The 24,585-nt window shown below is 50.8% G+C and overlaps 9 protein-coding genes across 9 annotated transcripts; 6 read left to right on the plus strand and 3 right to left on the minus strand.

Annotated features, from left to right (window-relative positions):
* Positions 1-937: 937 nt before the first annotated feature.
* On the plus strand, positions 938-3,810 carry EFT2 (translation elongation factor 2; the record flags this gene model as incomplete). The annotated part of the gene is made up of 6 exons (XM_056214140.1): positions 938-945; positions 1,045-1,060; positions 1,144-1,201; positions 1,257-1,912; positions 1,964-3,739; positions 3,793-3,810. The coding sequence occupies 6 exons, from the start codon at positions 938-940 to the stop codon at positions 3,808-3,810; spliced, it is 2,532 nt and encodes an 843-aa protein (XP_056071407.1).
* Positions 3,811-5,118: 1,308 nt separating this feature from the next.
* On the plus strand, positions 5,119-5,655 carry N0V89_005364 (uncharacterized protein; the record flags this gene model as incomplete). Its single annotated transcript, XM_056214141.1, has 1 exon — positions 5,119-5,655. One exon carries the CDS (start codon positions 5,119-5,121, stop codon positions 5,653-5,655), a length of 537 nt encoding a protein of 178 aa, XP_056071408.1.
* Positions 5,656-7,460: 1,805 nt separating this feature from the next.
* N0V89_005365 (uncharacterized protein) lies at positions 7,461-8,933 on the plus strand (the record flags this gene model as incomplete). Its single annotated transcript, XM_056214142.1, has 1 exon — positions 7,461-8,933. The coding sequence occupies one exon, from the start codon at positions 7,461-7,463 to the stop codon at positions 8,931-8,933; it is 1,473 nt and encodes a 490-aa protein (XP_056071409.1).
* Positions 8,934-9,835: 902 nt separating this feature from the next.
* Positions 9,836-10,727, minus strand: N0V89_005366 (uncharacterized protein; the record flags this gene model as incomplete). The annotated part of the gene is made up of 3 exons (XM_056214143.1): positions 9,836-9,994; positions 10,047-10,657; positions 10,724-10,727. The coding sequence occupies 3 exons, from the start codon at positions 10,725-10,727 to the stop codon at positions 9,836-9,838; spliced, it is 774 nt and encodes a 257-aa protein (XP_056071410.1).
* A 1,074-nt stretch (positions 10,728-11,801) lies between these two features.
* Positions 11,802-12,850, plus strand: N0V89_005367 (uncharacterized protein; the record flags this gene model as incomplete). Its single annotated transcript, XM_056214144.1, has 2 exons — positions 11,802-12,609; positions 12,678-12,850. 2 exons carry the CDS (start codon positions 11,802-11,804, stop codon positions 12,848-12,850), a joined length of 981 nt encoding a protein of 326 aa, XP_056071411.1.
* Positions 12,851-13,660: 810 nt separating this feature from the next.
* N0V89_005368 (uncharacterized protein) lies at positions 13,661-14,931 on the minus strand (the record flags this gene model as incomplete). Its single annotated transcript, XM_056214145.1, has 5 exons — positions 13,661-13,873; positions 13,931-14,016; positions 14,079-14,146; positions 14,204-14,782; positions 14,861-14,931. The coding sequence occupies 5 exons, from the start codon at positions 14,929-14,931 to the stop codon at positions 13,661-13,663; spliced, it is 1,017 nt and encodes a 338-aa protein (XP_056071412.1).
* A 1,270-nt stretch (positions 14,932-16,201) lies between these two features.
* N0V89_005369 (uncharacterized protein) lies at positions 16,202-16,768 on the plus strand (the record flags this gene model as incomplete). The annotated part of the gene is made up of 1 exon (XM_056214146.1): positions 16,202-16,768. The coding sequence occupies one exon, from the start codon at positions 16,202-16,204 to the stop codon at positions 16,766-16,768; it is 567 nt and encodes a 188-aa protein (XP_056071413.1).
* Positions 16,769-17,970: 1,202 nt separating this feature from the next.
* Positions 17,971-21,255, minus strand: N0V89_005370 (uncharacterized protein; the record flags this gene model as incomplete). Its single annotated transcript, XM_056214147.1, has 1 exon — positions 17,971-21,255. One exon carries the CDS (start codon positions 21,253-21,255, stop codon positions 17,971-17,973), a length of 3,285 nt encoding a protein of 1,094 aa, XP_056071414.1.
* Positions 21,256-21,739: 484 nt separating this feature from the next.
* SRP68 (signal recognition particle subunit srp68) lies at positions 21,740-23,713 on the plus strand (the record flags this gene model as incomplete). The annotated part of the gene is made up of 3 exons (XM_056214148.1): positions 21,740-21,930; positions 21,980-22,557; positions 22,608-23,713. 3 exons carry the CDS (start codon positions 21,740-21,742, stop codon positions 23,711-23,713), a joined length of 1,875 nt encoding a protein of 624 aa, XP_056071415.1.
* Positions 23,714-24,585: the final 872 nt, after the last annotated feature.

Below are 24,585 nucleotides of genomic sequence, written 5' to 3' on the forward strand. Positions count from 1 at the left end.
ATCTCATTGTCTACTTAGCACACTATACCGCTTCGGTGTTACTTTCACGCAGTTGTAGGCGCATATGCACGATGGACTAGAAGTATAAGGTATCAAGTGGACTGGGAAATTACTTAGTGGTAACCCAGGATATGTACATGTATATGGCAGCCAATATTTACAAGACCCACGAATTAGTTGAGTGTGTATTCGCTCGATATGAAATTTCATCGGGACAGATGGCAGGAAAAAAAGGGCGGAGATTGGGGGGCGCTTGGAGAATAATTCGTACCGCGACTAGCGAGCACAACACTGCCTGTAGAGTCTACAGACCATCGTCCTATTGACATAGAATTGGCTTGGTTTCGAGACTGCTCCCACCATCCTCGTGACTTGTGACTCTTGAAAGGACTACATCAATAAGCTGCTGCTGGGTCGTCGGATGACGATGGCGACCCTTGCGGTCGCCGCTGCCCAATCGAGCAGTTCGGGCTCCTGCGTCATGAGAGAAGGCAGAAGCGCTGAGTGAACTGAGGAACTATCATGAGTCACAGAAGGAATAATCCAAAGAGTTTACGGGTGACAACTTGTCTGGATTATGGTTCCTGAAGCTCACCAATGTTCCACGATGACTCCTCGGTGGCACTGTATGGGCGATTGACACCGCGCACTATTTCGAATTAAGCGATAGTCTCTCGCACTCGACGCCCCACCTTGCCCGCACCACCTGCAAAACTCCTCTCTGCCCGCCCACTTCTTCGCTCCCGCCCACCACTTCGCCCGCCAACTTTGCGCCCGGGGGTTCTTAAAGCGTGCCTGCCTTTGGTCTGCACCAACAGAGCTCTCGATTTCAATTCCAGCGCCTCTTCAACTCCAACAGTCCCCAGCGCAGGTGCGGGGTACTTGAGCATTTCTTACACGAGAATTTTCGAGTAGAACCACCTACAATACCGCCATCATGGTCAAGTAAGTTTACTTCCATCCTGCTGTTCGCCTTTGCGAGCGCAGTAGATACCATTCTGCCCTCATGGCGCCTATTCTAGCATGATACTAACAGCCCACCAGCTTCACCGTCGAAGAGGTACGTAGCGCCCCGCACACAACGGATAAATAATACATATCTGGAGGCAAGGGAAGAAGGATGAAGGCTAACTGGCATGGCAGATCCGTGAGCTCATGGACAAAGCGGGCAACATCCGTAACATGTCCGTTATTGCTCACGGTAAGTGCTCCCGGATGCCCCGCACTGCTGGAAATACATCTAACAACCAATTCAGTCGATCACGGCAAGTCCACCCTCACCGACTCTCTGGTCCAGCGTGCCGGTATTATCTCTGCAGCGAAAGCTGGAGAAGCGCGGTTTACGGATACGCGAGCGGATGAACAGGAGCGTGGTGTGACGATCAAGTCCACCGCTATCTCGCTGTACGCCCAACTTCAGGACGAGGAGGATCTCAAGGACATCCCCGTCAAGGTCGAGAAGAACGACTTCTTGATCAACTTGATCGACTCGCCCGGTCACGTTGACTTCTCATCTGAGGTCACCGCTGCCCTTCGTGTCACTGATGGTGCCCTTGTTGTCGTCGATACCGTAGAAGGTGTCTGCGTCCAGACCGAGACTGTGCTTCGCCAGGCTCTTGGTGAGCGTATCAAGCCCGTCGTCATCATCAACAAGGTCGACCGCGCTCTTCTCGAGCTCCAGGTCACCAAGGAGGACCTGTACCAGAACTTCTCCCGTGTCATCGAATCCGTCAACGTCGTTATCGCCACTTACTACGACAAGACTCTCGGTGACGTCCAGGTGTACCCCGACAAGGGTACTATCGCTTTTGGTTCCGGTCTCCACGGCTGGGCCTTCACCGTCCGCCAGTTCGCTACGCGATATGCCAAGAAGTTCGGTGTCGACAAGACCAAGATGATGGAGCGTCTCTGGGTAAGTTCTTGCAGACGAAATTGATTCTCGGGCACGATCTAACGAGTTCAGGGCGACAACTTCTTCAACCCCAAGACCAAGAAGTGGACCAAGAACGGCACTCACGAGGGTAAGAACCTTGAGCGTGCCTTCAACCAGTTCATCTTGGACCCCATCTTCCGTATCTTCAACGCTGTCATGAACTTCAAGACCGAGGAGATCCCCACTCTCCTTGAGAAGCTTGAGATTAAGCTCACCAGCGACGAGAAGGACCTCGAGGGCAAGCAGCTCCTTAAGGTCGTCATGCGCAAGTTTCTTCCGGCCGCCGACGCTCTCCTCGAGATGATGATTCTCCATCTTCCTTCTCCCGTCACTGCCCAGAAGTACCGCATGGAGACTCTCTACGAGGGTCCCCACGACGACGTCAACGCCATTGGTATCCGCGACTGTGATCCCAAGGGCCCCCTCATGCTGTACGTCTCCAAGATGGTGCCGACCTCCGATAAGGGTCGTTTCTACGCCTTCGGTCGTGTCTTCTCCGGTACCGTCAAGTCTGGTCTCAAGGTCCGCATCCAGGGTCCTAACTACGTCCCCGGAAAGAAGGAGGACCTGTTCATCAAGGCTATCCAGCGTACCATTCTCATGATGGGTCGTTTCATCGAGCCCATCGAGGATGTGCCGGCCGGTAACATTCTTGGTCTTGTCGGTGTTGACCAGTTCTTGCTCAAGTCTGGTACCCTCACCACCAACGAGACCGCTCACAACCTCAAGGTTATGAAGTTCTCTGTCTCCCCCGTCGTCCAGCGTTCCGTTGAGGTCAAGAATGCCCAGGATCTTCCCAAGCTTGTCGAAGGTCTTAAGCGTCTGTCCAAGTCTGACCCTTGCGTCCTGACCTACATCTCCGACTCCGGTGAGCACGTCGTTGCTGGTGCTGGTGAGCTCCACTTGGAGATTTGCTTGAAGGATCTCGAGGAGGATCACGCCGGTGTTCCTCTCCGTATCTCCGATCCTGTCGTCCAGTACCGTGAGACCGTCAATGGCAAGTCCAGCATCACTGCCCTGTCCAAGTCACCCAACAAGCACAACCGTCTCTACGTCATTGCTGAGCCTTTGGACGAGGAGGTCGCGCAGGCCATCGAGCAAGGCAAGATCGGCCCCCGTGACGATTTCAAGGCTCGTGCCCGTATCCTCGCCGACGAGCACGGCTGGGATGTCACCGATGCCCGTAAGATTTGGTGCTTCGGTCCTGACACCACTGGTGCCAACTTGCTCGTCGACCAGACCAAGGCTGTGCAGTACTTGAACGAAATCAAGGACTCTGTTGTCTCTGGTTTCCAGTGGGCCACCAAGGAAGGTCCCGTTGCTGAGGAGCCCATGCGTTCCATCCGCTTCAACATCCAGGATGTTACCCTCCACGCTGATGCTATTCACCGTGGTGGTGGTCAGATCATCCCCACCGCTCGTCGTGTTCTCTACGCCGCTGCTCTCCTTGCCGAGCCCGCTCTGCAGGAGCCAGTCTACCTCGTCGAAATCCAGGTGCCCGAGCAGGCCATGGGTGGTATCTACGGTGTGCTCACCCGGAGACGTGGTCACGTCTTCGAGGAGAACCAGCGTGTTGGTACTCCTCTTTTCAACGTCAAGGCCTACCTTCCCGTCAACGAGTCTTTCGGTTTCACTGCCGATCTCCGATCAAACACTGCCGGACAGGCCTTCCCCCAGATGGTCTTCGACCATTGGCAGGTTCTCCAGGGCGGTTCGCCACTTGACAACACCACCATGCCCGGTAAGATCGTTGCCGACATGCGTAAGAGGAAGGGTATCAAGATTGAGGTACCGGGTGTTGACAACGTAAGTTATGCCCCTTCCATTGATAGAAATCAGTATACTAACTTTCTTTACAGTACTACGACAAGCTATAGAGGAAACGTGGCAAAAGCACTAGATTTCCTTTATTCGCGGCTTGTGGGCAAAGAGCGGTTTTGGGTCTGCTCATGATCGCTGGTCGCTGTATACCATCACGACAAAAGTTCCTCAAGTAGGCAACCAGAGCAAGAAAATGTCGGTCCGAGCAGATGGCTCTTGATCGCGGATGTCTTTGGGGGGTTCGACGCCTGACATGGATAATGACCCTCGTTTCCTAGCATGTTCTCGTTTTGTGATGTAGTGTTGATAGATAATCGAACCTATATTGCGATGAAATGTTGCTACGACGTGACGAGAATGGTGACTACTAGTGAGTGGAAAGGCACGGATGCACGGATAAGTACGCATCAACCGTCTCACTGTACATCCGGGCAACTAAGATGGCTCACAAGCATCTATCAAGCGTCGCTCTAACCAGATTCCAGTAATCATCCTTGAAAATCCGTGCACGCTCTTCATTCTTCAATCAGTCAAAGGTTGACCTGGTTTAGACATCGGTGATACACATAAGTTTTAGGTACCCGAGCTTGAACTCGATACTCGAAGTGTGCCGCCTTCCTCAGTGATGCTAGTTTCTTGTCTTGCAGACGCGGAGCAGGTGTTGCGATTGTGTTTTTGTGGCCATTGGGTGAGAATGGTGGAACAGTAGTTTTATTGGAGCTGGTGGCGAAGCGTTCGGGGAGTAGGCAACCGTAGGATTTGGTCTTACCAGGCGCAAGGAGCGACATGGTCGGTTTGGAAGATGGTTGCAAGGCCGTGGGTGGGAGATCTTAAAAAACGTTAGGGCCCGCTACTACTTGTTAAGTATGTTCAGAATGAGGGAAAGTGTAGGGATGCTCTTTAAGCTTCTATTAAGCCTGATGGAAAAAGCTCAAACTGATGAAGGGTGAATGTCAACGCTCTGTAGCAACACTTTGATCAGTCTCAGTAGAAGACAGAATGCTCATAACGGAGGAATATGAGTTGCAGCAATAGAAGAGTTATCACGTGCTGGCGCATCGCTTTCTGTCTCTGTCTTTTTTCCGCAGTTTATTCATGTGCTGTTAGGCAACGTTCGTGATATTAGCTTTGTTGTGACTTGTTGCTATTCTGTTGAGTGGTGATGCCTAGGATGGAACCATGGTATGCGATGTAGCTGCCTGATTCTGTCTCTGTGCAACCCCCTTGTGTCCGCAGTATCCCAATTCTTTGTCGCTCGCCTCTCGTCTCAATCTTTCGCAAACTCCGCATATGATCCTACATCTCTGCATCGCTCCTTTCTCCAAGACTGAACCTTCACGCCGCCTGCATTTCAATACCTACAAATGGTTCTAGCGTCTCTCGATCAGATGACGGATTCAGTCTTTCAGAAGGTCACAAAAACCGCCACTGCGAGTGATGACTCCACAGCTTACACGCCGCCGGAAATCGACGAGAAGGTCGAACAGCAAACTTCTTCAGTCCCCCAGCCGGACAAGACATTCATCCTTCGCGACAAGAAATCAGGCCAACTTCTCACACTGCTCGACGGTGTTGTGCGTCTTAACCCTGCTGGCACCCTTGGCTCTGCGTATCACTGGACCTGCCACGAGCGCCACGGCTGGCTTGGGTTTAAAAACATTGCAGCAGGTACATTTCTGAGTCACGATCGTGGAGGCGTGTTGCAAGCCATGGTCCCACATCATGAGGGATGGGAGTTCTTCTGTGTGAGAATGATGCCAGATGGAGGATATGTACTGCTTATGACACATTGTGGGAAGCTGTGGCCAGTGCAGATGAAGCAAGAAGATGGATTGCAGAAGCTGTGCAAGGCGGATGCTCCAGTCAAGGATGGACTGGTGTGGGAGTTTGTTGAGGTTTAGGAACTTGAAGTCTGTCGGACGGACTGGGCACTGAAATACTCTTTCGTAGCCAAGATCAATGAGATCTAAGGCTACTGCAGCAATGGATGCAACTGGACTGGAAAAAATTCACGTAAAGACAGCGTATTCAACATCCAATAGGTTCGGCAAGTTCATAGGAGCAAAACATTAAGCAATTTCCAATGATGACCTCATCACGCGAGGTCGTGTCTGGGATTGGGCATCTGTGCCTCTCACTTGAGTCGTGTTCCAAGTGTTTACTGCCAGTAAAATTCATCGCACACTCTTTACTGAAATGGGTGCTTTTTATCCTGTTTGCCCATCTTTTCACTAAATGAATGTCTCCTGTCAGAATCGCATTACGCTGCTTCAGTCGACTGATCAAATTTGTGTTAAGCAAAATCTGACGTGAGACTCACGAACGCATGGAGTCGCATGGTACCACATATCTGTCTGTATAAGACGAGATTGTAGGTATCTCTGTGGAATCTCTTGCCTACCTAGTATACATTGCCTCGTGCGGTGTGTGGCTTATCAGCATCGACACACTTTGTAGGTGAGTGGAAAAGGGGTGCCACATGCCTAGCCACACAGGCCCGCCGACCAGTATACAGGGCAGAAGCTTAGTCCAAACAATACTTGCCCTTCCCCAAAACCCTTTCTTACCATACACAAGGGGAAGAGGGGGCGGTGGGGTCAACACGCGTAAATTATAGTTACAAAAGGCAGCGCATAGACAGAAGCCATGAAGATGTACTAGAAAGAGCAAGAGGAATTTCTATGTCTGCGAACTTCTTGTCTCAAGATAGCGGACTGGATAGATCAGATCCGAATCTTAGATGATGTGCCAAATATCGCATGGCCCTGTGATAAAGATCAACGCGGAACGTGGCACCTGCGCAAGCTGGAACATGTGTAGACTGCATCATCAAATGACCGCAACCTCGAACAGACTTCGTCGCCGCAGCAGGGCGGGGTGCAGTCTATGGAAATTATTAAAAAGGTTCCTGGGTTCCGGGCCCATGGGTTCTGGCATTTGGTCCTCGGCTTGAGGACGAGGCCCTGCCGTGAGCCAATCTAAGCTGCGCAACCTGATTCGGTTCTTTGTCAGCACCATCTCGCTTCGTGACTCTGAGTCTAGAAACTGAATCTTCGATCAAACGATAGCAGCTAACAAACATTGCTCTTCCCTAGAGCTGCTAACATCTGCATTCAACTTCTATTTTCTTTGTAACTTTGCTGCCTGGCCTATCAATCACATTAATCTATCAGAACCTCCGTTTACATAGTAAAGCAGTGCGCTAGGTAGCCGGTGATACTCTGCTGGCGTCACCAAGGGTGGATAACTCATGTTGACGGCGATTCCATCCTCAAGGTGAACAGCGCTAGCGCACCGCAGGATCTCGACGCCAGAGATAGACCCAGCCCATCTTCAACGACCGTTCGACAAATCCAAGCCCGCTCGCGATATTAAAGTGAGTGATGATTTGTGTTCATTGTTATTCAGAAGGCTGAGGAGATCTAGCACATATATCCTCAGTCCTGGACATAGTGTAATAGTGCGTGTCTCAACACAGTAATGTCGCAACAGGTTCGTTCCTGGACAATCGGTCCTGACCGTCCTTCAGCTACGGTCAGCACCTACGGACTTTAATTAACGGATTGAGAGGGCACATCGGGGTGGGACTACCTTATATCCCAAAGAGGTTAGCGCCGGGACTTCGCCTTAATCGCCGAAAATAGCAACACCTGGCGCATTATATCGTCGTCTTCTCTCCACCCACATCTTTATCGATTTCTTCAACATGGCCTCTTTCCATGACTGTCCCAGAGAGCTCACAGACTCTATCCTCGAACAGGTCTCGACCTGTGACCTTGCCGCCCTGAGCCTCACGAGCAAGAAGTTGCGTGCAGTAGCAACTCCGTTGCTCTATTCTCAAATCCATTTTAGCATCAATCGAAACAACCCACGCCCTCTGATACACCTTTGTCGAAGCATCTTTAAGAACCCTAAGCTGGCAATATATATTAAGTCAGTGCGTCTGCGCGATGGTGAACCCGAAATTCAGAGGCTTTTCCGAGAACACTATCATCATCAGTCCCGAACACCCAAGGCATCTCCACCACAGCCGACAGACGAAGACGGCTTACCTAATTTTGTCTCATTTATCGCAGGTTCTGGCCTGTCGTATGCTACTCTGTGGATAGAGAAATTGCGCGCAGGCAATTTGAACGCCTATGTTGCATTACTACTCTCTAAACTGCCTAACCTTATCACTTTTCGCGTTGGATACGCAGTTGTCTTAGCGGATCTTAGTGGTCTCAAAGATGACGCGAAGCCACCAGAGACCGCAGGCGAGAACCAGTTCCTTGGCAAAATATTCCAATCTGCCGCCTTTGATACATCAAACCATGGGATTTCTCGCTTCCAACACCTCCAGGATGTCTTTTATCCTGGCCCAATAGAGGCTAACCCTGGGCGCAACCCAGACTTTTCCAACCCAAGGGATGTAATGGCACTTCTCAGTCTTCCGTCAATACATGGCCTTTCAGGCTGGTGTCTGAACCCTAGCTCGTTCCCATTTACCTGGCCAGGGCCAGCAGGCCCGCCCAATCTCTCTCACCTCACCTCACTGTCTATGTCATTCGTCCACGTCGACTTCTTGGCACAAATCATAGAACAAACCACAAACCTCAAGAAGCTAAGCTGGGAGTGGAAATATATAGCTGAAGTCGACCCGCTAAATACCGACACAATCGACCTCGACAGATTCGTTGAAGCTATAAAACCTTGCCAGGATACACTTGAGGATCTTACCATCGATTGCATCAATACTATCCCCTGGTATGACTTCGAACGTAGGGAAATCAATCTTCGAGGAAATCTCCACGGCTTGGATCAATTCGCCAACATTAAGCGATTCAAGGCCCCTTTCACACTTCTCCTTCCAGATTGGGATGAATACGAACCAAAGGAATCGACACGACTGGAAGACAGCATGCCTCCTAATGTTGAGATTGTGACGATCACCGACGAAGACTGGGTACCTGACTATCCTTACGATTCGGAAAGCGAAATGGCGAAGCTGCGGTCTTGGGTTACCGAGACGGCCGCGACGAGGACGCCAAAGCTTGTTGAGATCTGCTTCTATCTGACTTGGGCGTCGGATTATGACAGGCTTGAAAAATATGAGGACTTTCATCGGGTTTTTGAGGGATCACCGTTGAGGCATAGGATCATCAGGACGAGGGATGAGGAGCCCTGGAAAAATGTGTGATGGGAGGCAGTGAACGTGGTGGCGAGCTGTTTTATATATAGTGCGACTATACAATATATGTATAACCAAACAGTTGGTTTATCATGAACCCTGGAGAAATGGCGTGTAGGTACGACGCATATGGCAGTGAAATATATTCATTGCCTCTGCCTTCTTCCAAGATACTCCTCGCTTACCTATACGATCTTTGACCAAACACCGCTGGATGACACTATAAAGATGTGATCACTAATATGTTTTTCCCTCACCTTGTGGCGGTCTAAGTTCGGCACTGAGCATCTTGGGTACGAGTAAGGACGGGTGAAGCAGCTTTTGTTGATAACGCGTGCTTTAGGCAAGAGCCCTACAGCTGTGCGCTTAAAAACCTTGTTCGTGCATGATACGTGGCGCCTTGGTGTTACTCAAGGCTGTATGCACTAACCAAACGGCTCCTTTTTTTTTTAACACATGCTCGGATAGAACAATACCTTCCACCAACAGGAAGAAGAAAGAAAAAGGTGCGGGGTGTTGAAACAGATAAGGCAATGATTTCTTCTTTTCTATAGAACTATAAGCTGGTTTGGTGGTACTCAAGGATAATTGCATTGATCGGATAATTAGAATATGATAGATCCCAGATAACAATTGAGTAAGCAAATCAGACGTTATGCGTAAGCTTAAAGTCGCTCTCTGTGCATTGAGAGCTATAGCCTGATGGTACTACATATTTAATTCAAACAAGAATTTTGGCATAGGAACGAAGCGCACCAATCAACTCGACATCATTCCTTGACTCCTTACCCCTGGTACTCAATAATTCGAATCGATCACTCAAAACCCCGCACCCATCTATATAACCCTAATCGTACATGCTCCTACATATACCCAATGCACGATACCAAAATCATTTGACCACCCAAATACTAGGCATGCTCTACTTGAGCTGAAGGTAAAACGAAGGATATTTGCGGAGCATCGCTCTGAGTCCAGCCGCTTTTGGAGTAGGGAGCCGGCGCGGTGCCTACCGGGACCTCCCTGCGAATGACCTTGCCAGGACCGATAATTCGGTCGCAGCCATTACCCTATTCATTGCGTGAGTTACACTAGCATAGGAGTTCATGAGTAGAGACTTACCGCAGGATGAGAGCATGGTGCTTTGATTCCATTCCTAGTGAGAGTCTCCATTGTGGTAGCCGTAGGGTTGTCTTCGTCGCCTTGAACCGTAACGCTAACGATGGCCTTCGTACTAATAACAGTATTCGGGTACAGATGCACGAAGAGCTGGGCGGCGCTCATCTCTCCGCACTTGGCCTGCGCGGACTTTGCGTCATTTGGTTGAATACACTGCTGGACGAGCTCAAGGATATGTTGGTTGCGTGTGTACGTGAGCGGGAGACCTTTACTTTGCGAGCTGGCGATGATAATTTCATTGTCCCAGTGGAAGACCGTTATCACGCCGGGGAGAGCTTTCTTGCTGGTTCCGATCTGGTTACCATAAGTCGCTGGCTTGATGCCTTCGAGCATGTCCATGTAGCCATCCATGGCAATTTGTACGAGCTGTCCATCTGTGAGCGGGGCGTCGACCCGCCAGTGGGCCATAAAGATGACGCGATTCCCGGCCTTTGCGTTGATTTGTGGCGCGCCAGCAAGATACGGCTCAGGACCAGCGTTGAAGAGATCTCGGTCGAGCTCTACGCCAACTTTGAGGTTGGCTGGCCTTATGCGTTTTTTGATAGTGACGGCCTCTGCTCCATGGTTGCACCACAACAAGATCTGGAGGAAGGCGAACGTAAAAAATTGATAGAAGGAACGCATGTTTGCCAAAACAAGAAAAATCGAAGGAATGAAACGAATGGAAGGTATACAGTCGCAGACTGATACCAAAGGAACGAATGTGAAGAAAGATAGGAAGGTGGCTGTTGTTTTGGCTCAACCTGAGAGGACTCACACGCATATCTTATAATCCATAGAGCTCTACATGCTGCGACCTCTAAGATCCGTATTTGCAAAGTGGACCTGCTGCAATGCCCGATGTCCGATCTAACATAGACAAGACTGTACAAAGTATACCTATGGTATCCTTCGCTTACTCGGACTTGGCACCCTTTGGCCCAATCAAGGCACATAAATGGTAGCCAAGTCATAAAAGAAGCTAGTTCAATTTCCTCAGCGTCTATGCTGGCGTGACTTCGGGGGCGAGCTCGTGCGAGATAATTGTCCGAACTGAAGTTCCGCAGCTGTCTACACAGCCATCAAAAGCGGGTCGGCCCTCCACCCTGCTGACCCCGGCCTAGCCTCCAAGCCCGACACTAGTCCTGTAAGGAATTAGGTGCAGGGATCTGGCAGTGCTGCCATTATCAGACCCTCAGAAAACCTCTCGTATTCCTAATTTCGGACGTAAGGTTGTGAACTTGTCAAGTATGTACAAAGGCCAATTCTCGAATTACGTTCATCTAAAAGGGTGAGCGTAAGGCTCCGCTCCGGGTTACAGAATAAGCCGTGAAAATCGCTTATATAACACTAGTGAATTCTACGGTGGTAATTCCCCTTTGTAGTGACTTTGATGCGTCGGACAATGTCCTTGGCAGGCAGGTGAGCCATGTGGAACACGCGACGGGTTTCTAAAATCATCACGGCTGGTAGGACTGAAGACCGCAAGTGTGCAATTTCGTGGGTATATATCTGGGGCTCAGCGCTGTGGATGAGGCTCTTCAGCCAGTCACTTCGGCGCAAGACGTTCTTTTTGCGTTTACCTTCGTTCCGCATCGCTTTTACTTTCGCCTCGAAATACACACTCGTTTGATTTTTTATTCATTCGCTCCTTTACTTCCCTCTTTTCAACCCTTCACTTTTCGATATCGCGAATCAGGGGCCGGACCCATCGTCACCATGCTTATCAAAAACATTCTCTTTTTGGGTCTTGCAGCCCTCGCGGCTGCCAACCCCCTTCTCGAAGACAGGGCCACTCCCAAAGCCGCTGCCGGCGGCAAGACCGGCAAGAAGGGCGCGGTTGATAAGTGCGACAACACCAGCGCCCTCACCGCTGGCGTGACTTGCCCCCGTGTAAAGTTCACCGCGGCCAAAATTCAGGCCGCTGTGAAGCAAGCCAAGGCCATGAAGCTCAAGGGTAAGAAGGGCAAGGGCATTCACTTCCCGGCCAAGTACACACATGACAAGGAGGTGAAGATCAAGGTTAAGGCAGGAGCTAAAGCCAAGGGGACTAAGAGTAAGGGGGTGAAAAGAGATCTGGAGAATAGGGAGGAGCATGAGGACGACGACGAGGACGACGACGACGAAGATGGTGAGTATGAAAATGATGATGATGATGAGGGAGAGGAGGACGAGGAGGACGAGGAGGACGAGGACGTGGATGACGAGGAAGACGACGAGCATCTCCATGTTGGGGCGCCAGAGGACCACGGCCAAGAAGGCCAGTCTCTGGTGACCCGCGCCCTCGAAGCCCGTGCCCGTGGAGGCGGGCGCTCCCGAGCAAGGCCTAAGACGACCAAGCCAAAGAAGACAAAGACAAAGACAACCAAGCCAAAGACAACCAAGCCAAAAACAACCAAGCCAAAAACAACCAAGCCAAAGACGACCAAGCCAAAGACGACCAAGCCCAAATGCAACAAGGCGGCTCCGGTCAAGGTCGGTGCGGCCGCTTGGATGTTCCCCATCCTTAAGACGGGCGTCTGGAAGAGTAAGTTCCTTTCTCTCCCTCACTACACCTGTCGCCTACCGTATCCCATATGCTAACCCTCACTCCAGCCGGTATGATGCCCGAGCTTCAATATGTTATCCTAGACCGCAAGTACAACTACATTAAGACGGTTGAGCGCGAGCCTGGTTCTGCCGAGGAGTTTGATATCTGTGTCGAAAATCCTAAGAAGGGCGGCACAGCCGCCAAGGGTGGTAAGACACCTAAGGGCAAGATTGCCTAGACGTTGGGTATTAAGGAGCGCCGCTGGGTATGGAGTTGGGAATTTTGGTCTGGCTGGTCTTAAGTTATATAGCCTCTAGTGTTGTTACCGACAGCACTTCGGCGTTATATGTAGTACTGATTCTTGTATATTAGTATAATAGTAGGTGCCAAAACATGGGAGTTATTGTCGCATTAGAAGTGACTTGGCACTAGACGGCCGTAAGAACATACGTATGAGATCATACCATAGTATATGATGCTTTACGAGTCACATCGCGACTCGCACCGGATAGGCTTAGCGCTATTCAACCTTGCAAGAACCACTAACCCCTTTCCCTTACTATGCTCTTCTCAAATTCAAACGTAGCTTGATTCATCAAGCTGCTTCGGGCCACCATAGCTACGGCTTGGATCGTAGAAACGCCTCAGTCTATAGCAGCTCCTCTCGGGACCCCGTCACGCAAGGTCCAAGGTTATCGATCGAGCCATAGGGCGAGCTATGCGCCGATCATAATGCTTCCGACGCGTGAGATATCCTGTACAGTGGCTTGTCTTGTATAGAGCCGGACGCCCTCATCATCAACGTCGTTTTAAAGCCACAGATATTGGGTACGCATCCTCTACTTCATAACTGACAGCTTTATGTATATAATAGAGGGGCCGTTAACCGAATTAGGGTAGGATGGACGTTTGAAATGATGATCTCCATGACCATGCACGTAGTTGTGTATGCTAATTGAATGTGTATCATGACCTAACTATCGATGCCTCTAATTGTAGCTCTCTTCTATCATCTCTAACAGTTGATGCAAGCCTACATGCGCGCTCATTAATCTTCGAATGGTTTGCAAGAGTTGTTCGCACAACAAGCCCGGGAATCAAGCGTGCAGCCGCTCTCGGTACAGTCGCAAGCACCGTTGGTCGGATCATCAGTCTCAGGGCTCGAGTCCGGCGAGTCGCTGTCACTAGCGCTGTCGTCGTCGCCCCTTTCGTCACGCGGCTCGGAGAATTGCTTTGAGCATATCTCTTGGAACGCGATGTCCTGGAAGCATATTGCATTAGTAGGCAAATTTGGAATGTTTTGCATGGGACTGCCTACCAGAGCATACCACACATAGGTGTCTGCATTGATTATTGTCGTCTTGCGCTTTTCGACATCGCTGTCAATGGCTAGTTGATGACACTCTGGTCGTAATCAGATGGGTCAGCAGATAGTACGCATAGCGCGAATCGGTGAAGTTACTTACGGTAGGCATCATAGGCGAAATCTCTAATATTCTTCAAGACCCCATCCCTACCAATACGAGGGTTGTGCCTACAAGCAACGAAGTTAATAGCGCCCAGAGACACTGCCACAGCTCTACCGACTCACATGAACTCGTGCAGAACGTTTGCACCAATGAAATTCTTTGTCCACTTCTTGGTGCTGACTTGATCTCCAATTTTAGCGCAATTATCGGCTTTCAGAGTGTCTAAGTTCGCTCGGTCAAAGACCTTGTCGCAGAAATGTATGGCGGCCCCGTCCTTGAACCTTTTGAAATAAGCAGCGCCCGTCTTGCCGTCCTTGTTCTTCAAGCTACAGAAGGGTGTTTTTCCGTCTCCTTCCTTGATCTCTTTATCCGTAGGAACCCAGTAGTCGTCGTTGTAGATGGTGGTTTTGCCGTTGGTCTCGGAGCCGGTGCCGTCTGTGTTATCGCCCACAAAGTTTTTGAAAACGCCTTTGATTTTCTTAACACTATCGTCATCAGTGTGCTCTTTACCGAACCAATACTCAAGGGTGGGCTTGTATTTATCATCGTCCATCTTCTCCAGGGCCTTGGCTGCGATTGTGACAGCATCTTTGTGTCCTTGGGTCAATTTGTCCTTCCGGTCCTGGTCGGAGATGTCGTCGAGGTTGTAGAGGGTCCGTTTCACCGCCCAGGCTGAATTGATACTGCCGAATTGGAAACTTCTGAACGCGTGTTAGAGAAACTTCTGAACGCGTGTTAGCACTTCAGGGCTCGGTCAAGCGCCGTTGGAGATCATATACCCCTGAGGATGAGCTTGAACAACTGCTAGCACAGCTGCGATCGCTAAGACCTGTTTACTGGATTGTACCATAATGGATGGATGGGGACCGTTGAAAAGAATAGATGTAATGAAGCCTTTTGAAATGGACTTTGGAATCGAGGATGTGCTGCTGGACAAGACAGTCATAGTGGACCCAATCCGGTTATATACACAATCGAAGCTTCTGAACAGATCTCTAATGGTTTCAAGGTCCAAGATCTATGCTCAGTCATAGTTTCAAGGCAAATTGCCTTGTGCCTTGTCGCAGTAAATGGCCTCATGTCCGAGACACAAGGAACATTTCCATCAGACAGGACGCTCTAGATCGTGATCATGTGCAGAATGGCTGTGAAGAGCCATCAAAGTATGATATTAAACCTGTGAATCTCGTGCGAGAGGAGTTTTAGGAAGGATGGCAAAGCACGAAGTTTCATCTTGAGAACACGCAAAGTGGCACAGCTTGACAGCTTGTAGTAAGACGACGTCATGCTCGCAAATCTTCGCTCTCGATACATGCTTCCGAAACTAGCATTATATCTTTGATGCGGACTCAGCACGACCAGGAGTACAAAGGTGATTGTGTAGTGTTGAGCATGCTCAGGTAGATGAGGTTTCCCCGAGTACGTACGAAAGCATGCCAAGCAACTAGTCCACATGTAGGGTGATTTGCGCCTGCCACACCACGATTGAAACAATCATGCTGTACGACCAACGTGAAGACCTATATAATACACGAGGCATCCCTGCAACACATTTGTTACGTCAGACGGCTTGGAAGACGCATATGAGCTTGAGCGACACCTGACACCAACGTCACTGCTGACAATATAGCCTCACAAGCAACTCACCGCAGACGAGAAATCTGCCTCGAGCGTCTAACATCGTTTCAGCCTCCTACTAGAACCCAGACACGCACAGGGTATTCAATCGTGAAAGGTGTGACGTAGTTTGCTGATCACCGGGCGTTTGCTTATTCTAGTCTGCGTCCTTGGCTTGAAGATTCGTTTGTCTTGCTCGTGACATGGTCTTCATACCTTCTCGCAGCTTCTTCACGACTGTGTAGTTTTTTGTCACTTCTTGGGAATTAGATACTTCGGAGGTGAGTAAGTCGAGCAGCTCGGTGAGTCGGAAACATAGAACTAACCAATTCAAGATATCACACCCACCTTCTCGCCCTCTCAAGACTGAGGACGATCTTGGACACCCACCTCACACACTTAACAATCGTGTGAGCAGGAAACTTTTGGGTACGCCAGTCTGAACCGCACACACCAACACGAAGGGCTCGAGTTTCAGCGTGGTCAAGCCTACGATTTGCACCATGGCGGACCCTAGCCCTGCCGCTGCGCAGCCACGGTTTTCCTTATCTTTGACCCCAACAGCGGATGTCTGCCATCTGAATGGCGAGCCGCGCTTCGGATTAAATCTCAAGATCCTTTCGCACGAAGATGAAATTATCACTATATGTTTGCATAAAACCCCACTTAAGGAAATCCACGGCCTGGAAGAGATAGTTTATGTGACCAACGAAGAAGGCGAAGAAGTGGAGTGGCCGTACGGCATTGGATGCTGGGAGTACGACGAGCCGTTTCCCGATGATTTCTGCTTCGAGGAATTCAAGTCCGGTGTGCCGTATGAGAGAACGTTTTGGCTAGACAAGGAGGATCCAGCGACCGCCCAGGGAGGCGAGCTTGGGTCCCTTGAAACTGGGAAAGAGTACAAGGTTCAGCTTAGTGAAGATTTACTTGGAGCGTTCTCAAAGTGGAGAAGAGGGAGGAAGGAAGAGTTGTTGGCTGGTGGACTAGAAGAGAAGAAGGAGAGGTGGAAGGGTGGTAGCGGAAAGATTTCTCTAGATGTGTCGGATCCGTTCACATTCAAGGCTACTTAGAAGGTGTGAATAATGGCACTGATGTTCCATAGTTATTGGCGTCTTAAAACGACAATTTTGAGAAACGGCTGGGATCGAGTTGTGCGACGTTCTGTGATGGGGCTCTTCAAGGCGTTATCGATATCTATCTTCTTCAGGACTCATGACTTACCCAGGTGGATAGGCATTCTGACAATCGCTATAATGCTCAGCAAGCAGCACGCGAATTTGGGCGTACCCTTGTCGCGGATCGAGGGCCAAAGGGCGACTAAGCCCCGACATACTACCATAGAGCCTGTCTCAGTAGTTTGGTAAACCAGACGGTCAATGGACATCTCAATGTCGACAAACGACTGTCCAAGGCTGTCAATAAGAAGGACCCAAGCATTGTTCTTTAAAGACTATCTCGAGCGTGTTCCCGTGATAACATGGAATCATTCCATTATCGAGGCAGTCACTACACAAGTCATCACACTCGCAGCCTGAGGAGGCAGAGAACCTTGTTGGGCTAGGACCGCCTAAAGCAAAGAAGGATGACGTCATTGCTATCTTGTACGGTTGCAGTGTTCCTGTGGTCCTGCGAGGAGTTGATTCTACAGGTGAGACGTATGAAATGGTGTGTGTATCTTTCAGACATGGTAACATGGACGGAGAAGCTATGTAAGAGACGCGACACAAGGAGATGGATTTTAAGATTATTTGAACATCGATAGCTCTCATAATAACGCTGTCTGCCAGCGCTAGTCCTGTCTTATCATAACAGGAATGTCGCGCTGTGTATTGTGGTTCTAATGCAGGGCTTTGTGCACATTGCTTTTGTCGACACTTGATGGGAGGATGTAGATTCCATATACAATCCACTTTTCTCGGGATTCGTCGCCGTCAAATTGGTTGTCTAGGAGGTTCACGAAGCCGGTAACTGCAAAAGTCTGCAGTATTGCTTGCAGGAACAGAGTTTTCCATTGCATCAGTGCGCGAAGATCGGACAAAGCTACATCGCATGCTCGCTTCGATGTCAATCCTAATTAAGCAGAAGCCTTTCGTCACGTCATCGCCTGAACAACCGGTTACAAAACACGAAGTATGAGTACGTTTGAGATATTGGACTTTGTCTCCACCCATTCATGTGTACCTCGAATACACGCGTCTAGTACAGACTCTCTTATATACATACACAAATACAACAGTCATATGTTACGCGCCTTTCCTTCATCATACATATCTTACAACTCGGACAAGTACATTTTCTGCAGTTCATCTCCTGTTCTCGGCATCGTCTCGATAGCCCTGACTGTTTCTGGAGCAATCTGCTCGAGGACTTCTCTTACCCAACCACCCATATCGGGATTGAATCCCACGCCGTTCGCCTCCTCTTTTCTTACTTGCGCGTACGTAGCTGCTAGTACGACTAATGTCTTATATCGTGGCAACACGCTCGTCCTCTTCAGATCGTAGTGTCGCAATTCCATGTACGAGTAACCAGGCTGGAAGTGCCGGATGTAGACAGGAGAAAGAGCTGCCCAGCCGGGGAATTGCGGCATGAGGTACATTTCGCAGGCGGAGAAGGCATCGACGACGCGGTCGCGGGTCGCGAGGTGCTGAATAACTTCATTCCAAGTGAGGTTGTCGATGATGAAGCCGTTGGACAGTAGATTGTTGACTGTACGCTGGGCTTGCTGCAGGGTCTCTGGTACGTCTTGTGCAAGTAGCGAACGGATGTAGACCCGCGAAGCACGAAACAAAATCTGGCGCCGGTTCATCGCAATGCGCGACGAATTGAAGCGTTCCAGGACACTAGGATCGGTGATGGAATCGAACTCTGGTGTTGGTGGTGAAGGATTCATGACCTGGTGGAATGTTTTGACGAGACGACTGGCTTCCTTGTGGGCGAGCTCCCAACATCGCTCTACGTCAGCGTACTCGCCGGCTTTGTAATGCGTTTCCATGATGGCGGTGAGCAATGTGATGGGAGCGGAATAATTCTGCTCGTCCAATGGTGCTTTAGATGCCTTTTCGAAAAGCTCCTTTGCTATCTCTAATGCACCGCGGGCTGTGTAAAGCATAATGAGTACGGCGAAGTAGCTTTGGGGAATATTACTCATTTCGGGCGCATCGATGTAGCGTTTGAGCGTTGGTTCATCGTTGGCGATCTCGTGACCGTAGTCAGACATTAGACTCTCTCGCAGTTCTTCTTCCACGCGGACCAGTCGAGCTCGTTTATCCTTCTCCTTCTTCGCCCGTAACTCTAAGAGATCCTTGGTACCCGTATAGAGCAATTCCATCTGGCGCAAACTTGGAGTATGGTTGATACGCACATTCTTCATCTTGTTGTACGCCGCCTTCGCTCGGACAGGTTGGTTCTCCCGTAGGTAACCGCTAATGCAGAGTGCGTAGTGAAAAGCATAGGCCCGGACATTTTCTTTTGGCATTGTAACTCTCAAGATTTTGAACGCCGCATTTGTCTGCCTGGCCTCTACCAATGAGCGCATGAGAGCTCCATATGTCCAAGAATCTAGAGGTATGTCGTTGGTTTTCATTTCATGGTAAAGGCGTCGGCTGTCGGACAAGCGCCCGGCTAACGCATGATGAGTAATGAGCATGTTCCATACGTGGGTAATTTCAACATCGCCCAAGGTACCAGCTTTCCAACTGTTGAGTATGCCTACGGCGATCTGCTCAGCACCGTCTGAGTCACCAGCGTTTAAGAACGCCTGGACATATCCTGATCTGGCGCGACGATCGGTTTCGACAGGGATGTTGAGCTGTTTTGCTCTGGAGAAGAGAGCTTCAAAAGCTTCAACGTCGCCCCTCGCAGCACATAAATCCAGCATGGGACCAAACGTCCATTTGTCAGGCTTGGCACCAGATTCTAGACAATTGTTGAAACATTCCAGAGCTCCATCAAGATCATCCGCGCGCGTGAACGCAAGTAGTAGAGCGTTCCAACATGCCGTGTCTGGCACCAAGCTGAATTCATCAGTAATTCGTCTGAATTGTTGAATTGCGCCCGGCACATCGATCCGCCGGGCATAAGCGTAGGGCAAGGCGACAAGAATGCGCAAATCAACTGCAGATGCGAACTGCGTCCGGAGGATCTCGAAAATCTCGTGAACTCGACCGATCGAACCACCCCTAGCATAGAAACGTATAAGGGTATACAACACCGGCACATTGAAAGGCTGGCTTGAGTGGAACGATCGAAGATCTTCTACCATGGCGTCGACTCGATCGTAGCTAAGATGTCTTGCATGCTGTATAATGATCTTGTTGATGAGAGAACGCGACGGTGCTCTACAGTGCCCGTCTAAATGCTGCTGGCGCCAAGTCATGTACAAATCGAGGAATATCTTCCGCTCGTTCGTGTACCGCTGATAACGTGGCATGTCCAGGAAGGTAGGAATGATATACTCGTAAAGTGCCCAGATGGGAAGATTTATAGCGTGAAGGTCCTTGAAGAGACCAGTAAAGAAATCGTAGATGTAGTCTTCGTCCGGCTCGGGCGCGTTCACCACTTCCCACATAACGCCGGGGACATAGCCATGGACGAATAGGTGTAGGGCTCTTTTGTTCTCCTCCGTGGAGTGAAGTTCGTGGTGAAACTGGTCCACATGGCGGAAGAAATTGCGTAAATGCTCAACTGGCTCGAGAACATGTTGCGCCTGACCGAATATTGGGCCCCAATTATTCAGATGTCTTTGACCGTAGCCCTTCCACTCATTAATCTTGACGTGCTTACGATCTGCCGATCTTACAAATGCCTTGAAAACGCGGATACTGAGATCCCACTGATCGTCTTGGATGGTTTTTTTCAGCACGGCATCGATGCCGGTATGTGTCGGATCAAAGCGCTCAGAAGATTCTTCCAAAAGCTGTATTGCCGGTCCAATCATTTTAAGAGCCACATATGCATTGACAGCCATGCGATAGGACGATGCCCGCCGACTCTCCGCAGGAATGTGGTCAAACACTTGAAGTATCCGGGTTGCCGTACGGGAAAGATCCGACTCGCCTAGATAGTCGAGTATGTTGAGCAGGAAGTCCACAGATGGATTAGGTTCGACCAGCGCGCAGTACAACAGCCAGACAAGCTCTTGTTTACCAGGTTCGCCCGACCAAAGAAGCTTCCGGAGGGCCTCATCAGGCGTGCTCCGAAGCAGAAGCTCCTGCATCTCTTCCTTAGCCTGTATCGCTTCTACATCATCCACGGGTTCCTCGCTCGATGATTGCCACTGGGATGTGGAATACTGCCGTGTTCCACCACACAACATGCCCCTTCGGCGTGATTCAGCCACGTCCGCCCCATATTTAGATAACCTTCGGATGAGGGCGAGTGTTTTCTCGGGGTACAGAAACTCAAGGAGCGGTCCGTCGTAAGACCTCGCAGTCGATCTGCTCCGCCCGATATCGTCAACGTCACCGATGGCGCGACCCGAGGATGTCGAAGCAGCCCACCATGCGGGCAATGTCAGGTCGCTCGCGCCGTGGTGCCAGAAGGAGGAGTGGAGCATGCGTCGGGTCCGCAGAGATGAATTGGGAGCTCGGAGGAGCTGTCGGCCGCCGGATTCGAGGCATGTCGAAGCCCGCTCGAGCATCACCCGCCGCGTCAGGAGCGCAGCAGATGACGCCGCTAGGATTGCTGGGGTCTGTGGCGATGTGTGCGCGCAATGATTGAGAGAGAGGGCTGCGATCGGGAGCTCAAGACACGCGAGAGGAGCTCGCAGCTTCGCATGCCTCCTGGTGAGTGGCAACAGGGAACGGGGAGCGATTGGGAAAGCACAAACTCCGAAAATGCACAGTGCAAGAAAAGGAAGTATTATACAGGGGCGAAACGGCGGCCAAGGAGAGAACGTGGGCACGAAGAGGCGATGGCGTCGTTCGATATTATGGAACTTTTTCGAAGACGGATCACGAGATGACTAGAGCGGACTAGCGCAGGTCCACGACCGCAACACACGGTGCCCCTCCACATGCCACCAACAACAATCTGCGGCCATGGACATCACCAAATTCGTCGCCGAGTACCGGGAGGCTGCTTTCCTGGTAGGCGACTATGGCACCTATCGTGCCCAGCTGTCACGGCGCCTGCGAATTGTGCGCAAGAAGCTTGGTCGCGCGACCGCCAAAAATGCGAAATATACGGCGAAAGCTCCAGTGACGGCGGAGGAAGTAGGCAAGAACGTAGAGTAGGAGTACAGGTCGCGCAAATTCAAGTTTAGCTGCTGACTCCCGCAGGTTCCTGCACCTGTTGCTCCTCACCTCCGAACGGGCATGGGCTCATGCCATGTCCATGAAGAATTCCCACTCCGAAGACAACGCAGACCAGAATATCAGTGGTTCTACCCGACAGCACATAATCTCGCGATTGGATAAGGCCGTGCGATACGCAAATGACACGACAAAGCTGCTGTCTGATACGGCGGGGAGCGGAGCATCAGACATAGATGTGCTGGAGGCGCGGGCATACGCATATGCTCTAGCAGGAGCGCAAGAATTTGAGAAGCAGGCCGAGGGGACCAGATCCAAAGACTCATCAACAAAGCGCTGGATACCGTGTCTCAACAACTACTCCGCTGCCCGTGTCATATACAGCTCGCTTTTCAAGGCAACGAAGAAGGACCTGTTCAAGGAGGTGCTTGCTGGAACAACAGACCCCAGCATACGCTATGCTGCGTACCAGCACCGGTTACCCCGCACTGTTGGCGTGCCCTCGGTCGCGAAGAAGTTCTTTCCGAAGGATGATGCAGACCTAGTCCAGGCAGTAGAAAAGCTCGACCCTGCAGCTTTGCAGGATGAGGAAACCACAGCCTCCAGTGAGCACTACGAATCAAAGACACTGTCTCATGGCTAACATCCAATGCAGGTTCCACGATCACATGGCGGGGGCGGACTGCAAATATAGTTGATGCCGCGATTGGCCAAGCCCTTGTATCGCTCGAATCTGCGACTTCGAAGCTGGCTGAGGTCCTTCCCGCATCGACTTCTACCAAGGATCGAGCCAACGCCTACGATGATGTCGCAATATACACACAGGACGCTGCTGACGCAACACGAAGAGCGATCGAGGAGCTTGAAAAAGAGGGTGTAGAAGAAGGCGACTCGCGGATGCAGGATCTACGTGTTACAAGCCTCGCAGTGAACTACGATCTCATTGCCTGGCGTGTTGGCCGCTACAGGGTGCTGATGGGCACGGATGATGGCCTTACCTTCCCTCCAAACCCTCCACAGAGACCAAAGCGAGCGCGCAAAGATGGCAAAGAGTGGGTGGACCGAGAGGAGCCAACTGGTCGGAAATTGGCCCGGCTGCGAGAACGTGTTGCCTTGTACGACGCAATCCTCCAGAGCATCGATTCTGTCAAGGACCTGAGAGGTGCTACGCGCGATGCTGGCTTCGTGGCTGAGCTGGAGGGGCAGAGGGCGTATTACCAAGCTTTAAAATGTCTGAATCTCTCACACTCGCACGCATTTCTTTCCGCCCCGAGACAGGCGCTTGCACTCTGCAACCGCGCCTTGTCGCTTGCTTCACAAGCTGTCAGCTCTCCGAAACCTACCGCCACACCGTCAGACGCACCAAAGCTCACTGTCTCTGACAGTCAGGCGCAAACGCTCAAGCAGAATCTCGAAAACCTCACTCTACATTACCGTGGCCTAGTGGCTCTGGCGCAATTATCTTCCAATTCGGACGTTGCTTCCAAAGCGAATCTCACGAACGCTGCTCCGGTTGTAGAAAGGGTGAACGAATACCCGACCTCGGGAAGCGTCGACCTCAAGAACCTGGTTACATGGCCGCCCAAGCTCAAACCGGTGCCTGTGAAACCTCTATTTCTGGATGTGGCATGGAACTATGTTGAATACCCTGGGCAGCAGAAGAAGGTCCAAGAAAAGCCTGCAGAAAAATCACAGGCAGAAATCATAAAGGTGGAGGAGGCGAAACCAACGAAGAAGGGTTGGTTCTCGTTTGGAAGGTAGTTGAGGTACACGTAGGCACGCCGCAGGGGCTGCACAGAGTCAAATCTCGTGATCCTGGGCGGTTTTTATTGAAACTTTACGCCCGCATTGGTGAGGCTGCACGGGACCACGGTAGCCAGCAAAAAATTCGCCCAAGGTGAAGAGTCGGCTTCAAAACCTTCAGCTTCTATGATGTGCACATGAGGTGTTTGTCCGTTCAACGTTCACGATAGCTCGTCCGAGCATGGACGGATGGCATTTGAAATGCGACTCATTGGACACGACGCGTGACGCACGGGCATGGAATGATGGCCGTTGCTTGTTGTGGGGTTGGTTCTAGCGCGCAGAATTGTTTGCATGCCCCTGAACTCGATCGGATAAGCGCCGAAGCTATGCGGGTACCTAGGCGCCTTCGGACATGGAGCTGGGAACCTGTCTCATAGAAACGACGAACAGTCGACAGCCTTGAGGGTGCTGAGTTGCATCAAGCTGGCGGTTCGGCTGAATCGCAGGGCGCCGACTGGCTCTGTTTCGATGGGTGGCTTGCACCAAAGGGGTGGCCTGGGTGTGCTCGCTGGATTGAAGGGGATCGCGGACGCGGCGATCTCTGCACGACAAACGTAAAACGGGCATTCTCAAAGAAGACTGGAGGCGCTACGAGGTCTTGTGAGGTCATGCAGGTCACCAAATTGGTTCTAATTACGCTGGGTTGGTGCGCGATAGTGCTATCGACACCCCTAGCATACGGGCTTTGACCCCTTAAGCTTATCCCGCAAACGCGAAGAAATGCACCCTGTCCCTCACTTCTGCTCTGTTGCTTGAGTCCTACCACGCTCTTTTGCACCTCCGCTCGCTCGAGCACCTGTCGTTCTTTACAAACGCTCATTTGATCC

This window comes from Didymosphaeria variabile, assembly GCF_027946475.1.
Source record: "Didymosphaeria variabile strain IMI 356815 chromosome Unknown scaffold_4, whole genome shotgun sequence".
NCBI classification, from domain to species: domain Eukaryota; kingdom Fungi; phylum Ascomycota; class Dothideomycetes; order Pleosporales; family Didymosphaeriaceae; genus Didymosphaeria; species Didymosphaeria variabile.